The following is an 18,489-nucleotide window of genomic DNA, read 5'->3' as shown; positions in this document are numbered from 1 at the left end:
CTGTCATCTGAAATCTAAAATGTCTATTGAAAGTAGATGCTTTTAAATTACGAATTTAACACATTTGAGTTATTCATCTAAATATTTGTTTTAACCAGTTCTTTAAGCATACCCTGTCCCATATTGAGAAGAAGTTTTCTAAAGATTTCGACACATTTGATCACTACACTACGACCTTGAACGTATGGTAAGGTCATTCATTTGAACAATCCTGCATCCCAGCATGCTACTGGCTCACCATTATATATCGTGAAGCTTGGCCTTTTGGTTATTAAGAAGGAGTCGTTTGGAGATTTAAACACATTGAAACCTTGTAACCTTGAAGTAAGGTTAGCGTAACTCATTGAACAGACTTGGTAGCCCTTATACAACATGCTTCAAGGCAATTATTATGACCCTGGGCCCATTGAGATGATATCGATTATGTATATTGTTTACGACGCACGACGCCGGTCAAAAGACAATCGCAATAGGTCGCTTCGACTCCGTCTCAGATGACCTGAACATCTAGGAAAAATCGCTAAAAATAATGCAGATATTAAAACCATGTGTCCATTATGCATGCTTTCTATTTTGTGAATTGCTTGAATTACCTTAGATTCCGATATAGACAGATGTACAATGAACTATGTATGTTATTTTCTGTTGAAGTGACGAGGAGAGATGATATTTCCCATCAAAGTATGAATTCCTAGGAGTATACGGCGCGTAATCACCTTCGGTAATCAACACCTTGCTCAATGTCGTCGCGTGACTGTCAATTGTCCGTTAGAAATAGTGCTAGTCCTAATCTTAACATAATGAAATCAAATATCCAGGCCAGAGGAAATCCGAACTCCCAAAAGACACTGTGATGATGTTGACTGTAGATGTATCCCAAATGTACCCACAGCAATTTCAATTCTAATCTTATTCGGAATCTTATTGAGAGGTGTCGAGGTTTTCTATGTCAAGTGATGCAGCATTTGCTCCGTCCGATAGCAACGCCAGACGGTTTATGAGAGGTGACTATAGATTGGCTATGCGTGGCAGAGTCGGACCAATGGGAACGTGTCTCGTTAAATGGATAAATACAGGCTGTTTTAAGCAGCTGTTATAGTATTGATCGTTAATATACTTCACTCACGCACCAACAGTAAAGGTGGTCGCGGGAACCCACTGTCATAACGTATCATAGGAACTCTCCTACGCTGAAGGATAGAAAGATTAGATATCAATGCAAATGCCAAAAACTCAAACCAGAAATCAGTTCGTAGGGCAGAGACAACTTACTAGTGAAAGAAGATACCAGTGTTGTAACTATCCCAGTATTCGCGCAACGAACGCGACCTACAAAAAACACACAGCAAGCATTTATACAGTGTTTGTTTACGTTATAAACATTAACAATGTGACAACCCGAATGAACTCGATCCAAAGAAAACAGTATTCATATGCGGGCTAGACCACCAAGGGACTCTCACGATAAAGTTAAGTACCGTTATAGATAAGGAATACCCGGACAAGATATTGGCAACATATAAACCTTGGGAATCTTAAACATCTCGAAAAAATCGCCAAGATGAACCACACAGCAAACGTAACGTACAATTTGACTGGAAATAACTGTTCCAATGAAATGTGTATTTCGGATGAGGACTACCTGGATGTCATAGAGACACACGTGTTTCCGAAACCGTGGGAATGGACCCTGGTCGGATTGTATTCCATAACGTTTGTGATAGGGCTCACAGGAAATGCGCTTGTTTGTTTCGCAGTATGGAGGAACAAAACGATGCGGACCGTCACTAACATTTTCATTGTCAATCTTGCTGTTGCCGATTTGACAGTTATTATTTTTTGCCTGACACCGACGTTAATTGTGGATATTTCGGAGACATGGTTCCTGGGATTTGTCATGTGCAAACTCGTGCTATTCCTCAATGTAAGTATGGCACTATTATTTCTTTTAAATGTTGTTGAAATACATATGTACTGTTTGCATCCTCAAGGACAGTATTGCGATATTTTTACAAAAAAAATAAAAATAATAATAATAATAAAAAACACACCAAAAAATCCTCCATTTTTACCAAATTTTCAAACCATATTGAAAACGCTATTTAATTTTAATGAAAATATCAAGTCATCATTCATCGATATACCGTGATATATCGACACAAAATCTTTGTCACAGAAAGGAAATAATTGAAGGAGACGTAAACATACAATACAGTGGTTATACAGGTGAGGCTCCATAGAGTAGAGGATTTAAGTTTGAATGGTCAGTTGGTTTCCGGAGATTCCTTTCATTTTTGTATATACTGTTCCCGTGTACATATTGTATCCATAAGTGTTACATGTATTTGGGGCATTTTATTTTGATTTATTTTTTATTCTTAACTACGCTTTGGTATCTAGTTAAATTTCGGGATATTGAGTTCATTTCATGAAATAAATAAATAAATGAAAAATAAAATAAAATGAAATAAAATAAAAGTATTAGTTCATCTGTATATGAGTGTAGGCTTCAGTGTTTACTTAAAGCTGTATTGATATCTGTTCTTAACTTCAATCGAATCCCCAAAACGCGATGAAAGCATAGCATGCACCTTCGTTTAAGAAATAATTTCGCTATCTATCGTTTGGTGAAGTTTAATGTGATGTAGTTTTCGCGGAGTAAACCTAATCTGATATAGAGCATGCGTCGCTTTCCCTTTTAATTTACCAACTTATTCTACATATACTACATATACATTCAACTTCAAAATGCTATCTTTTTTGGAAAATCTATAACTTTACGTGTGGGGTCCCTCATACAGAACACTTGATATACATTGCATGGATGCCCAGTTCAGCGTTAGTATAAAGACGTATCCTTATAATCTGCCTGTACTTGTTGTGATACAGATACACTAAATAATCTTATTCCCAGCCACGACAACACTTCTCTAATTAAACCTTTATTCTTACGTTATCAAATTAACGACTTCAGTCTTAAGACTCCGAAGGTGACTAAATGATGATGTTTTTATCAGATAAAGTCTATAAAATTACCACTCTAGTGTAACAGTTTGGTCAGTGATAATATATCTAGACTCTTTAATGGAATGACGTACAGGGAACACCTAGTCCCTATAAAATTATGGATCATTTTAAAACCTTCGTATTGAAATCACGCTCTCTTCCTAACTGATAATGCACACGAAATGTATTGGTGTATTTAAGCAAACTTTGATGAATATACAATGTTCAATATAAGCGTGTTATTACACACATGGGCCCTGTCGATGTTATATGTAACAATACAATTGTCATGCATGGTTTTGTATGTTCAGGGAAGCCAAAATGTTAAATAATTCACCGTCTGAGTATACGAGTAAAAATATAAGTTGTAATTTTCGATAAAGCAAAATCCCACGGGAAATTCCTCTAGGGTTTATAATCAATTGGTTGCGAGGGTAAACAATAATTTTCACCATGTTAGTATAGATGCAATATTTATCTTCCTCACAATCTAGGAACTCTGAAGTAATTGATAATTCTGTTTGTTTATTAACGGTAACGAGACAAACATACACTACAAATACTTTTCTATTTATAAGACACTTCGCTACTAACTAAGGCGGATATTGGCAAGGTACAGTAAAAGGTTATTTGAAAACGTAACACAATATCTAAAAAAATACTTGAGAATTTAATCTTGCTTTTATCGATTTCATCGCTTGATGAAATCAGTTGGTTTTGAAACTAAATTAATGAACTGTGAGTGAAAAATGAAATATATATATAGTATATGGCAAAGCTCTATCTACTTGAGTGCTTCTGTACCCCCACATACCGCAATGTTGGTGTGTCTCATAGAATATCTTTAAATCATATACTCATTTGAAAGCTGTACGAACAGTTACATATGTACAGGGGTATCAATAACATTCGTACTCATTGTCTGTCATTAAAGATGACAGTTTGTATTTAATTATTCCTCAATAGTGACTTTGGTAGCGATTGATTGGCCCCATTTAGCCCCAAGGCGATTAAATACCCAAAAGCATATACCAAAACGATTCCGTTGTACGTCCGTTTTAAATGATACAACTTGTTGAAAGGTAAGGTTTTAAATAAAACATCGATGATGATGAAAGTTCTTAGTTCGAATACCGTCTGAGGTTTGGTACTCGAGACCCCGTTTCCGGGGTTCGATTCCCCTACCAGATATCAAAATGCGAGCAGGTCGTTTTACATTTTTTTCAGCTCATCTACATGCATTTCACAGCATCCTCATCGACACTTTCTGTCGGTCAAACAAGAGTATTTGGTATTATCTATAAACCTGTTAAAACTAATATATGATTTAGTTTTTATACCCCTAAATTGAATTTTTGATTAGTCACAACAGTTAATTTTTGGTAATCGAGTGGTGCAGTGGTAACACACTTGCCTTTCACTTACGTGGCTTGGTTCTATTCCACAATCGACCGTGAAAATGTATGCAGGCGGTCATTCTCCCGATGTCGCATGCATGGACTTTCTCCGTTCACCCCCCCCCCCCCCCCCCCCAAAAAAAACAACAACCAAAAACAAAAAAACAACACAGACCCCTCTAACGCTATCATCTGGGGAGTCACGAGTGATTAATATCAATACATTTTCAATTGTAAAAGAAAAACCAACAATTTCAATTGTCCAACGTACGCTCAATACTGGCGCGAATGAGAGTTGCAGTGGTAACAAGACATAGCTCAATCATAACAGCAGACAGCGATTTGAGACTTAAACAGAGTAGAAAGATAGAAATGGTGATATAGTAACATATTAAAGGAACGTTGTGTTCCATTTTTCCTTCTTGGTCCCCTGTTTCACTTATGTAAAATAAAATGAAATTAAAAAAAAATAAAAATCTGGAACAACCTTAATTAAAAAAATGTAACTCGATTAAGGTCAAAGCATCACTTATGACTCATATTACTCGTGTCAATACCTAGAGATAGATAATGTATACAGCTCTGTGATTAGTCGAGGCTGTTAAACGGTTAGTTTAGAACGCAATACTTGTTGTTTTTTTATAACGACAATGACACAATTCGACAGGAAATGTCGATTTCATCACATGGTATTGACCTTTACTGAGCGTCAGTTGACTCTCGTTTGGATACGTCTTGAGCTCCTTACTGCTGTGTTCTGTCAGGTCCGTATCCGGACCCAGTATTATCTAATACTCTGTATATCCGGTTTAAGTTAAGTTTATGTCCAGTAAAGGATTAAATCATCCTCTTCATGGAGCTCGAAATGATACCATGCATGTTAACAATATATACAAAATATGAAATTATCTAAGATGTACATGTGGTAATTAAGTTGTATTTACTGTGAAATTCCGTTAAATCAAGATTAAAACAGTTCGGTTCTATACTTCTACATTTCTTTGTTTTATCATATATTCTGGTAGTGAGTTCCAAATGTGTGCTGCTTTCACAGTGAAAAGTTAATGACAAGCTAAATCTTTTCCATGAATTCCTGTTATGCAATGTATATCGTTACATTATATGATACAATGGGCAATATCGGATTGCTTGTGAAAAAGACTCGCCAACAGTCCTCCGCTATATTCAATTTCTGTGTGAACTGTATGATTCCAACAAACAACAAATATAAAAAAAAAAACTAGCATTTTCCATTTTGGCAATGTGATAAATTTTACTTTGAAGGAAAGGAAGAGATCGTCGTTTTACATGTAGAACTTGTCATGAAAGAAGAGACGATATCAGACATAGGGAACTAGAATAAAAGATATAATGTCTGAAATTGCTGACACTGGTAAAATGTATTTTTTTAAATAGATTTTGAAATGTGGGGTTCCAAGAAACGATCACAAATTAATGTGCCGATACGTTAAATATATTGTTTAATGTTCTTCAATTTTTTGGATCCGAAGATAGACCATTGAAACTAACGAAGAAGAAAAAATCTGACAGCTACTGCACACAAGGTATGAAACATGATTTCCCATTGCTTCGTCAGATTCGCGATAAATGTGCAGTTGTCGTTAGCCAAATAAATCTTCCCGGAATTCAAAATCTCACAAGCAGACTACAGAGATAAATGCATGCCAGTACACTCACGAGATTAATTTGACTTTAAGATGTTCCGAATGCCAATACACTTACGAAAAATGATATACGAACATATATATGTACGTGTAAGACATCAAGCGTTCCGAACGCCAATACACTCTCGGGAATGATATGAGATCAAATTATTCCGAATGTCAATTTACGGAACTCACTATAATGATATACATTGGTACTTATAAATTGTCCAGATTCCATTATTTCCAAATGCCAATGCAGTAACGATAATGATATAAAAAAATCAAGGTTTCCGAATGTCAACGCAGTCACTGAAATGTTCCGAATTGTGAATCAGTCACGCTGACGATTTTCACGTTTCTGAGTTCCTGTACGCTGACGATAGCTACTGCTGCGGAACATTTCATCACTTTGTTTGAAAGAGTCAGCAATGCTTCATCACTCCTCGATTTTTGCTTTTTCCGTTTTCTTCTATCATTGCGTCAGCTTCAATGCCCTTTCAACAATATCAAGATTAGGATTGATTTCAAATATTTCCTTTACTTCTTTGTCTTACATATGTATGTGTATCAATCAACCTTGTCAGTGTTTCATGTTTTTGTGATTTTTTTTCGATAAGAACTCAGTAAGAAAGCGTGTATTTTTTGTTAAGTGTTTGTGTTCTGAAACTTTTCTTTAGTTAGCGTTTTACCAAGTTAACTTGATGGCAAATTTGTAATGTAAAATATGCAGGTAAAATATACATATAAAAACAGATAGCTCTCTACGATACTGCTAACAAATGGCTTATAAAAGGCAAGACACTTTTTATTACAGCAGACTATTTGATTGGTGAAATAAAGGAGAAAGTGGCCCTTAAAGACATATTAGATTTCACCAGTTTGATGATGTTACGTATATGTTTTATTGTAAAGTATAGCGATTTGATCAGATACACGTACACGGCTCGACTCTTAGTGGGGTTATCCATTTCTTTATATATCGTTCACGTGTACGTTATATCAGATTATGTATATAATTCTTAATCCCCTAAACCCCAGTTTTACATTGAAGGTCTGAATCTCTTTTTATTTTGCCTATTGAGAGGTGTTTTCATTTCTGTAAAAGACAAAAGTATCTAAATAATCTTGTCAAAACTGAGAATTTATTCAATATACTTTGAGTTTAATCTCCCATATTAAATACAAACCAAATAAAAATTTGCCATATATGGTATATATATTTTTTATTTCGTGCGTGCGTCTTTATTCATCAACATAATGTGTCGCTTCCATGTAATAGCAAATAAGAAAATGTCGGAACTGTGTTATATATGGCTTTATTAAAGTAATGTAAACATGATAACTCAGTGTATTTTTTTCATAACTAATAAAGAATTATTACTTTGAATATACATTGCACCCATAATTGTACGAAGAAAAAACAATAAATATATATAATGAACTAACCTAAATTCTGACTGGACCCGCTGTAGTTGTTTCTTTCGTTGTTTGTTGGTTTAATATCATCATCCGCAAAGGTTCTTATGAGTTTTCGTACCCCTTTAGCAGTTGGTGACTACCACTCTGAGGATGATACGGACGGCCCATCGCATCTTGTCAGGAACATTTAGGGTAAGGTGAAGACACCACAATGATTACAGGGGACGATCCGTTATTTGATTTTCAGGTGAAACGAAAAACGTCCATTTCCGGATCGAACCATGCTTCTAGGCTCATTACTTGACTTTGACCGATGTTCTACCGACAAGACCGACCGAGGTATCGCGGCCCATTTGCCTTAAGTAACAGAAACTCAAAATTCACTATGCAAAGCAAAAATGTGTCTCAAAATCCAACACTTTCACGATAATCTTAAAACAGGACAGGTGGCTATTCTTGGAGATCAAAATCACGTTTCGTGTTAGATGCCTATCCGCAAAATATAAAATGTTATGAAGCAGTTGTTTGAGGAGATTATCGTCTGCAACTTGTAAACTAATCTGCCATGTTTCTATTGCAATCAATGCCATCTGTCTTATCTTCCTGAAAGGTATATCACATTATCGCTTACTCTAGCCTGCTGCACATATTTGAATAGCATTTTATCGATAGTTTAGCCTCTTGTTCTTGAGTTTAAAGTACCTATCACATCTAATAGCACATTAAGACCTATGTCTGCGTCCCATGTCGGGTTTCCATCAAGTTTGTCTGAGTAGCCAACACCCAAAGGATCCAATACTTCTCGTCGTGATCACTTCACTGCTAACGCTGGCTTGATTACGTTGACGAGTTCATTTCTGAGATTATTCAGTCTAGAAGCTTATCAAAAAGATTGACAAAAATTCTGCAAATAAAGTAGCAGATGTAGATTGTGTACATTTGAATATAGTGTTTTTATATCTTTGTCGATATAGTCAAATGGTGCAATTATATCTTCATTTTCAACACGATCCAAGCTTTGATTGAAGAATGGCGTGAACTCTTCTTCAATGAGAACAGATTTGTGTATTATTTTCGAAATTCAAGTCCTGAATGTCGTAAATAAATATATCTGATTTGACCATGATGAGGTTCTGGATGTGAAAATTTCGTCAAGACAACCTCGTGATGATAGTACATTTTGTTTCTAAAAAGTACAGTGTAAGATAGTACATCTTCATATTTTCTCTTCTTTCTAAAATCTTCTACACTGACTTTGTATCACTTCTGGCTTTGGAGGTTAGCGTTCGGCTAGGCAGGCGTGAAAGAGCAGGGGCAAACACATTCCTGGCGAGTGTCCCTACGGGAATCGAACCCGGGTCTCCGGTGTGATACCTCCTGAGCCGAAGAAGCATGTTCCGTCAGCTGAGTGACAAGGCCGTATTCAGTAACACTACGACTCGTTGTTTTTACACAAGGAAGGCCTTGGGTGCTATTTTAGATTCTGCCATGACAAAGTAATAAAGTATACTACCTAGGTCCCTTCGTAAGGATTGCTCGAAAGACATAGAAGATAATAGTTCATTTCTAAAATAATAATTGAAAGTAAGATACACAAGAACCGAAAAGAATTAAACTGCATCAAACAACTATTTCGTCTTTATAGGACTCGTCAGTGATGCTAGATACATCCTACAGCTGGACTCGTCAGTGATGCTAGATACATCCTACAGCTGTTCCGTCCTTGCAGGACTCGTCAGTGATGCTAGATACATCCTACCGCTGTTCCGTCCTTGCAGGACTCGTCAGTGATGCTAGATACATCCTACAACTGTTCCGTCCTTGCAGGACTCGTCAGTGATGCTAGATACATCCTACAGCTGGACTCGTCGGTGATGCTAGATACATCCTACAGCTGTTCCGTCCTTTCAGGACTCGTCAGTGATGACAGTGGTCACCATAGGATAAAACCCGAGCAAATTTAATATCGTTTAAAAGTTCATTTAATCATGTAACTGCTTTTAGTTGGCAGTTATTGGCTGATAATGCCAACTGGACAAAGACAAATGTAATGAAGTGCGCTAGCTAATCACGCTAATCATGACATTACGGCATACTGTACCACACCAATCCGACATGTCATTTCAGTGAAGTGTCGACATACGGTATCACGCTAATCCGACATGACATTTTAGTGAAGTGTTGGCATACTGTATCACGCTAATCCGACATGACATTTTAGTGAAGTGTCGGTATACTGTATCACGCTAATCCGACATGACATTTTAGTGAAGTGTCGGTATACTGTATCACGCTAATCTGACATGACATTTTAGTGACGTGTCGGTATACTGTACCACGCTTATCCGACATGTCATTTTAGTGACGTGTCGGTATATTGTATCACGCTAATCCGACATGACATTTAAGTGACGTGTCGGCATACTGTATCACGCTAATCCGACATGTCATTTTAGTGAAGTGTCGGCATACTGTACCACGCTAATCCGACATGTCATTTTAGTGACGTGTCGGTATACTGTATCACGCTAATCCGACATGACATTTTAGTGAAGTGTCGGTATATTGTATCACGCTAATCCGACATGACATTTTAGTGACGTGTCGGCATACTGTACCACGCTAATCCGACATGACATTTTAGTGAAGTGTCGGCATACGCTAATCCGACATGATATTTTAGTAGTCAAGTAGGCAAAGCCCTTTAAGTACATTTACAGATTCACTTGAGTTTAAAATGAAACAAAGGGAGAGTAGAATTATGAATTCATTACATGGCGATAGTATTTTTCTTATTTAAAAATCTTATCAGGCATATATTCAGCATAAATGTTATTAATTTTCAAAAAAAGTTAAGAATTTTGAAGTTTAAGATACACACTGAATGATAGCTATGCTTTGTGGAGCAACCTGTAAAGTCATTGATTTCTTAGACGGAACACGCCCACTACAATTTACAGACTGTTTCCAGATAAACTGGAAGATTTAGTCCACTCTCTTTGTACAGTTCATCACGAGCGCTAGACTTATCTGGTCGATTTCACTCTCACAGAACAGGAGAAATCTACGTTTTTAGATTTATGGGAAACGACAATGTGAACTTGACACATATATACATTTTAAAACATTATAATACAATTTATTCGAGAAAGGTAGATTCTGTAGGGTACTGATCATCCCGACCATACATCGTGAACTCCCGGGAAACATCTCGGAGCCAATTTTCATGTAGTTGACTAGGTAGGCAACGCTAGGATAACTATGATATATGCCCCGTAAACACTGGATATTTTTTATTGCTAATCGAGTGATCTTTAGGCATACTTTTTGCTGCAATACGTTTATTCGTGCTTTTGTTTATAGACTACATCGGAGATGTTTCGGGATTTTCCGTTAAGTACAAAATTGTTTTATGTGCATACCGAATATTTCCGATGTTACTATTGTATCAAAAGCCCTATCGTCGAAAGTCGAATGTCTTAGATAAATGGAACAGAATTAAACAAAGATTGTGTTGGAAGTGAAATATGACCGACGTTTTATTGCAACAGAAGCCCATTGGTCGTAGTAGTTTTCCGAACGTGTTCTAGTGTACAGTATATTTTCTAACGAATATTGCTATACTGTAAAGCGATGCATGATGTTCTGACCTCTTTACTTTCGTGGTGGTGGAGCTGTACCCAGATTTACGCAGGCGTTTGGGTTATATTTCATTCATTAATTGAGGTTGGTAACGAGTCTAGTAACGTCATCACACATCCGGCCTAATTGATTTTGGAAACATTCATTTCACTTTCGGAAGGGACACACGACATTTTGAAAAAATGCGTAAATTATCAGAAACACATTTCTTGAAGCAAATATGAAGACTGTTTTTGTAAGAAAGATTAATGTTATTTGTTGTATTGTAGAAAGCTTTACACAGAATGGTCAATGGAATGTCAACGTTTTCGATCTTAAGGCTTTAAAATCAACAAGTACGACGGAATTTAGTCCATCGCTAGCGTTTTTGAGTCTCGTATTTTACGTCTGTTCTAATCTTAAGTACCTTGTGAAAAGGTGGCAAATTGTTTCAATCATGTCCATGGCGGCTGCATGCTCATTATCACTATCTTTAGCAGATTTTCTTGCCAAACGTGTAAAATGCTATCAATTAGAAATAGGATATTCCCTTGTTTTGATGCCGCGAGTTATTCAAGAAATGCATAGCGGCTATCATTCTCATCAAGTCATTTACAACTTTAATTGTTTAATTTTCGTTCACATTCTCTTGCTAATGAACCTTGATTGTAGATGATGATTCTAAAATAATTGTCACACGTGAAAACAAAACTGATTCGTTATGGAAGGTACTATTTGAAGATCTGGTAAAATAAACCCTCTTTCTTAATGTTTGCTCGGGGGTAAAGTCATTGTTCTCATTTGCACAATTAAGAAAACACAAATTCTACAACTTAAAAAAACAAAATCTGCAAATCTGCGAAATTATTCACGAACAATGATAGAAGATAATACTAAGTGTTAACAACGAATCGAAACGAAAGTGTCTGATGGTCTTGTTTCGTTAGCCTGGGCGAGGCTGGATAAACTCAATGTTACCACATTGTGAAGATATACGCGTACGTACGTGGTATATATCTGTCTAGCTATCTGTGTTATGAAAATTTAAAGCTTGATTACCATATTACCTTCTACATGTATCTATAGATATGCATGGTTAGCCCTCGAGGCATCTGGCACAGAAAATTCAAAGAGCATGGTCATCTTGTGAACCAATAAACACAAACGGCAGTGTTTGTTAGTAAATATTGCTCCAGTATACTATGGCGTAATCTTTTTACGGAAACATCAATAGTGCTTGATATCATATCATGTAGCATTGTATTGATTTGATCCAGATGCTAGTTCTAAATAAATAAAACAGAAAAAATGCTTACGACCAGTAACTCGTATAAGAAGTGCAATTGACTTCATCTCCTTATTTTTGCAGCTTCACAATTTATCAAAATAATACTTTTTTTTTAACAATAATTAAGCTCTGTGTAAGTATAAATATGACACTTAGTTGAATGGTGACACATACTCTCTCTAGTGTGTATATTGATATATTACCTATATATAGGTTGGTATCGTGTTCAGAGCTGACGTGAGATAGCGAAGACAACAAGGCTTCACACAACAATGGAGTCTGTTGTCTGCTTATCGACACAAGTCGTCTGGATCTAAGTGGAACGACGTACAAAGTAATTTATGATTAAAACAGAAGCATGTTTGAGTTTAGGTATCATGTCACTAATTATCAAATAACACTGCAATAACGCACGCCTACCATCGATAGCCACTGTGCGCCTGCCTTTGATCATGCCGGAGCGGTTCATACGACGTTTTCATAAAAGGCACTTACTGAAATTTATGATGTTTTTTTTTTCCGGAAATGTTTTAATTGCTAAAGGACTGTATGTGATGAAGCAGACAATTTCCTCCATGCTTTGTAAAACCACTTAGCCATGTTCAGATCATCCAACGCCATAGAGCAATTCAGGTGTACAAATGAATATATCGCTTCTTCCATGCAATGCTGTTTAGGAGGATTTTTAAAACAAAAATGACATTTGTCTGCAGTATGTAGTAACATAACACCTAATTGCTAAATATTAGTAATAAGTGTTTTTATATTGTTATAACGCATTAAACACCAAACTAATACCATCACCTCAATATATGAAACAAAAAGAAACAAAAGTATAACGACAGAATTATGAGGGACAACATTTAATTAATATGCTATTCCGAAAGGTGTGTTAAATGTATGTGTGAATTATGAAGGAAAATACGTGATCACCTTACATTAAACTTGAAATGAACTTGACTTAACATATCACCATTCAGGAGAGTGCAGATCGCACGATTTAAAGGATCATAAGATGTGAAAGATCTGTTGAGAAAAATTTCTTTTAATTATTCCGCTGTCGAAAAGAAATTAAATACGTGTGTTTTGGGATTGATCTTCTTAACGAGCGTACAGAGTATGATGTCTGGGAGTTATTGTGACAAGTGCAATCCAATAGCAACATGGACCCACTTGTAGGAATTAAACCTTATCGGCCAGTTCCCGTCACAAACCGCGGACACACACACTGCTGAGAGTTCTATGTTTTAAAGCCATGCATGCACGCAAGGAATTATGAAAAGGAAAGCTGCCAGCCTAGGTGAAAATCTTTGATTGATTACAGAACAGTGCATATTACTTATGACCGACGTTTTATTTATCCATTAAACGATTAGAATGCGCTATCGGAGCACTTACACATTCCGTAATTACATCCTCTGTCTTTACCTTACATGATAGGAGTTCCTGTTGCTACTTGTTACGATTTTCAATTATTTCTCAATGTAACGTGTTCGTCAGAACATTGTTATCTTATGGGCCTCCCAGGGTTCTACACGCGCGTGAACTTTTGATTAACACTATAGATACTGTATTCGCAATAGGGAAAATGGTATTTGAAAAATGTCGACTTGATGTGATTACCTTAATCACAATTGACCATCAGGTGCAATGCAGAGTTATTGTAGAAAGGTCTGAACATGCACGAACGGACATTAAGACATTTGAAAGGGATCAAACTTACCCAAGTGTTTCTTCGAATCTGATTGAAGGTGTGAACTTCCGGTATAAGCTCTGAGTGTCCGGTACAAGGTCGTAAACTACTTTCCATGATTATTGTAGTTGTTGTATTTTTTTTTGGTGATTATTGTAGTTATTGCAATTTTTTTTGTGATTTCGATTACGCTTTCATTTTCGTAATTTGAGGGAGTATCTGACATTGTTTGGCGTGATGTTGTCTAAGGAATCCTGATGAATTCGATTATCATGATAAGTGTCTAAAACAGTTAATATAACTTCAATGTTATGCCTTCTTTATACTATATATTGTTTTGGAGTTCCACTTTGGAATTCAGTCATTCTAGGAAATTTGCGTTAATGTTTCTTTAGTTCTCATTTGTTTAGTGTTTTATGAGGTCCGATAGATTATTGTACCATGGTCATAATGTTTCTTAGTTTCTTTTTGTGTTAGGTTCTTTGTAGTTCTCACTATTTAAGAGCCTTATCAGGTCCTATAAATTAGTGTACCATGTACATAGTGTTTCTTAGTTTCAGTTGGTGTTAGTGTCTGTATTTAATTGATTTATTGTCTATGAGGTCATTTTGATCTTAATGTACCATGGTCATAGTGTTTTCAGTTTTTCGGAATTAGTGTGTCTGTAGTTTTCATTGCCTAAGTGTCTTATGAGCTCTTTCCAGAGAGTTATAGAGTTGAAGGGGTTGAGAAAAACGTTGACAACTTGCAAGATATTCTAATTCTTAAAATTGATTTCATTTTGATGGTGGTCATGAAATGGTTCAGAAAGCGAATGCAAAAACTTCACGGCAAACCGTCGTGCTGTCAGCAATGAGAAACGAGACAAACGCGAAAACATAATAATACATGTTCCGAATGATATAATTCACGCCCGTGAGATTTGGGACGGTAACTATGCGAAGGTCAAATCCACTAACAATGAGCGTTATTGTTATCTAAATCAAGGTATTCGTAAAATCAATCGCGATGAAACGTCAATGCTAAAAGAGTCCAATCTCTTGTGATTTAGTTTCAAACGGCAAGATTTGATGTTCAGATAGTTACAGTTTTTATTCCCTATCGTGACACATAGTAAACAAATATGTCCCCACTCTATAACCGCTATATCAAAAAAGACCTAAATCTATTGGGTGGAAAAGTCATTTGTTCTCCATTTGATGATTCCTATTCTGACTGTAAAGACTTGAAATGTCAGAAAATGCTGACATGTAAAATAGTAAATGGCTGTGCGCGACTCTTGAATTTGCGAATGACGTTTGAGCAAGGAATATAGCAAATTACTAAGAAGACAAGCAAGTGATCCAAACAACTTTAATAATGAATTTAGTTCTTGACACAGCATGCCGAATTAAAACTTAAACTATATTTTGATTGTATTTATTATAAATATGAATGCAACATTGTTGGACATATCATTAGAATAGTGGCAAAGACGCCAATATATTGACAGTTACCCGAGTAAACTTTGTCGTTCTTTAATAAATGCATGCTTTGTTTCGCCCATTTCCCTGTTTGTTCATTTGATTGTTTCAAAAGTAATTTTACAAACAGTTCAAAGCCTCGCCGTGCCTATAATGAATATAGCGCCAAAATGACGTCATAGTAACGAAATACTTCTCCATTAAAATCCTCGTCGCATTTCAGTCATTTGCTGTTCGATGCGAAACGTTTAAGCGACGTGGATCAAAATGGCGTAACAGTTACGTCGTGTGCTATAGTTTAGTTTAGGTTTGGTTTTATTTGTTTAACGTCCTTTCAACAGCTTAAGTCATTTAAGGACGGCCTCCCGTGCGTGCGAAATGCATGCGTGTGGTGAGTGCGTATGCGTGTTTTGGGAGGCTGCGGTATGTTTGTGTTAAGTCTTCTTGTGATAGGCCGGAACTTTTGCCGATTTATAGTGCTACCTCACTGAAGCATATTGCCGAAGACACCCAGCAGGACACCCCATCCGGTCACATTGTACTGACAACGGGTGAACCAGTCGTTCCACTCTTAAATTGCTGAGCGCTGAGCAGGAGCAGCAACTACCATTTTTAAAGACTCTGGTATGTCTCGGCCAGGGGACAGAACCTTAAGCCTTCCTCAAAGGTACGAACGCTCAACTAAAGGCCAAAAGTGAGGCATTGTCAAGGGAGACATTAGGAAGAAGAAAGTTGTTAAGAAAGAAGAGAAAAGATCAGGGCCCATATTCATAAAAAATCTTAAGTTAAATACTTAAGTTTGACTTAAGTTATACTTAACTATAAATATTTTACTTAGTTAAATAAAACTTAAGTTAGAACTTAAGTACTATTCATAAACGACTTAAGTATTTACTTAGTGCATACTTAGCTAAGTATGAATATTTAAGTATTTCATGTAGTTGCTATGTTGTTGTTAAGTAGCTGCGTGATGTCTTTCGTAAAACGTGAAATTTGGCACCTGCGTTCTTGGCATTCCAAGACGATCAGAATCCGGAAATGGCAACAGCAAAAAAGACGAGATGACCAAACTTGACAAAGGACGAATGTCTGGCGATGGTGAGGCTAGTACATGTTTACAAGTGAAAGAAAACATGCCATACGTGGACGATTTAAGGACGGAATGTCGGCATCGGCAAATAGGCAAGCGTGGGTACAGGTTGCCGGCAGATTGAACAGTTCAGATGCATTAATCAGGAGAGAGCCGGAAGAATGCACGAAAATTAGACTAACCTCGTCGTTCAGGCCAAAAATGCACATAGCGTGTTCATCGTAGAGTCAAGGAGAACAAGTACGTTTTAATTGATTTCCACTAAACCAAACATCAGTTGAAATGTACATATCAAACCCCCAGTTACATTGTACGATCTGTAAAATCCCACCCCCAAACACGCTAGAACTGTCACAGCAATCAACTGTTATTTAAAACTTTCGTTTCGTTATCAAAGCAGGGGAGTACTAAATACATGACAGGGCCGGAATGCACATGAACGGGTTCAAGTTAAAGTACAAGTAACCTCAATGTGTTTTTAATATACAGGTAAGAACTCTATATATATACATTTTTTAATTAATGAATAAAAGATACAATAAAACTTTGAGGCAGTATTTTTGGTTTGACAAAGTCAGCAAGAGAAACAAAAATGAACTTTTATCTAAATAGAATTTGATTGGTATGTGGGTATGTATTCCTTATAAACTACAAACTACAATTGCTCCATGTCGTTGTAGTATTGACTTCGTAATGGGCCTTAACGACAGTGAGATTGACTCCTCCATCTTCGATTCAAACCTTTACATCTTGTTTTAAATGATTGAATACAACAAAATCTGAAGTTAATGATTTTTTTCTTAAAAACAAGTTGATTTCTGTCGATTTCGTGAAGTCATCTTTCTTCTGAGTTGTTAAGTATTTACTTAAGTATTTTTAAAGGAAGTTAAACATCCTCATGACGTTACTTACCTTTAAGTAAACACTTAAGTAATACTTAAGCTTAAGTAGTTTTATGAATACAACTTAAGATAAAACCTTGAATTAAGTAAATACTTAAGTTTATTTTAGTACTTAAGTACAAATGTCCTACTTAAGTATTTACTTAAGTGACATACTGAACTTAAGTTTTTTTATGAATATGGGCCCAGATCCTAAATTTAGTCGCCTCTTACGATTCTGCAATGGGGACAGCAGGTACAATTCTTACGCTCTACCTGCAGTGATCATGTGATATAGACTGCACCTATGTGCTCATAGAATGAATGCAGCCATCAACGGCAAACTACAGCTTTTTATTCAATCAAACTTGATAACTATTGCTTTTTCAAGTCGTTGCTTTTAGTATCATAAAACAGTAGATTGCAGGATTTGCACCCAGAAACTCAAATGAGGTGACATTTCACTTTTTGGTCAGTACAACAAGAAAGTCATTTTTGACGATATAAGAAAGATTTATCATCATTTTAAGATTTCTCTCAAAGATTATCCATCGATGCCAACTATAAAAGCTACCATTATTTGATACTGTGTAGACTATATCCTTAAACGCTTGTTGATACTGATTTTAAACAATAAAGGCTGATTAACTTCCTTATGATATATTAGCTGCTTTTAATACCATATTTAGCCATTTGTTTGCACTCCCACGCCTAAAGCTTGTCAGCGCTACCGTACTTGGTCACCAAGAGAAATTGATTTGAGTTGGTATTGCTTGTTTTATAGTTAATAAAACAAATTAAGAACAAATAATTAGCCTGTTCTAATGGAAATGATGGGTATTTTTTCTTTTTTTTTTAAATACGTCAATGGTGGTATTATATCGATAATCACCATTTGTATTCGCTATAAGAAAATAATCGATTTGAAATAAAGAAATAAAAGAAATCAATGGTCAAAATGTAT

At 36.1% G+C, this 18,489-nt stretch overlaps 1 protein-coding gene across 1 annotated transcript in view; it reads left to right on the top strand.

The window, feature by feature from the left end:
- Positions 1–1,112: 1,112 nt before the first annotated feature.
- Positions 1,113–18,489, top strand: part of LOC117325901 (orexin receptor type 2-like) — a 68,437-nt gene continuing 51,060 nt past the window's right edge. Inside the window, exon 1 of the mRNA XM_033882405.1 lies at positions 1,113–1,924. Within this exon, the coding sequence (XP_033738296.1) occupies positions 1,562–1,924 (363 nt within the window). The 5' untranslated portion in view covers positions 1,113–1,561. The remainder of the gene's footprint in view (positions 1,925–18,489) is intronic.

The sequence above is a fragment of the Pecten maximus genome, chromosome 4, assembly GCF_902652985.1.
Source record: "Pecten maximus chromosome 4, xPecMax1.1, whole genome shotgun sequence".
In the NCBI taxonomy this organism is placed as follows: Eukaryota; Metazoa; Mollusca; class Bivalvia; order Pectinida; family Pectinidae; genus Pecten; species Pecten maximus.
This window is presented reverse-complemented; position numbering and strand designations above follow the sequence as displayed.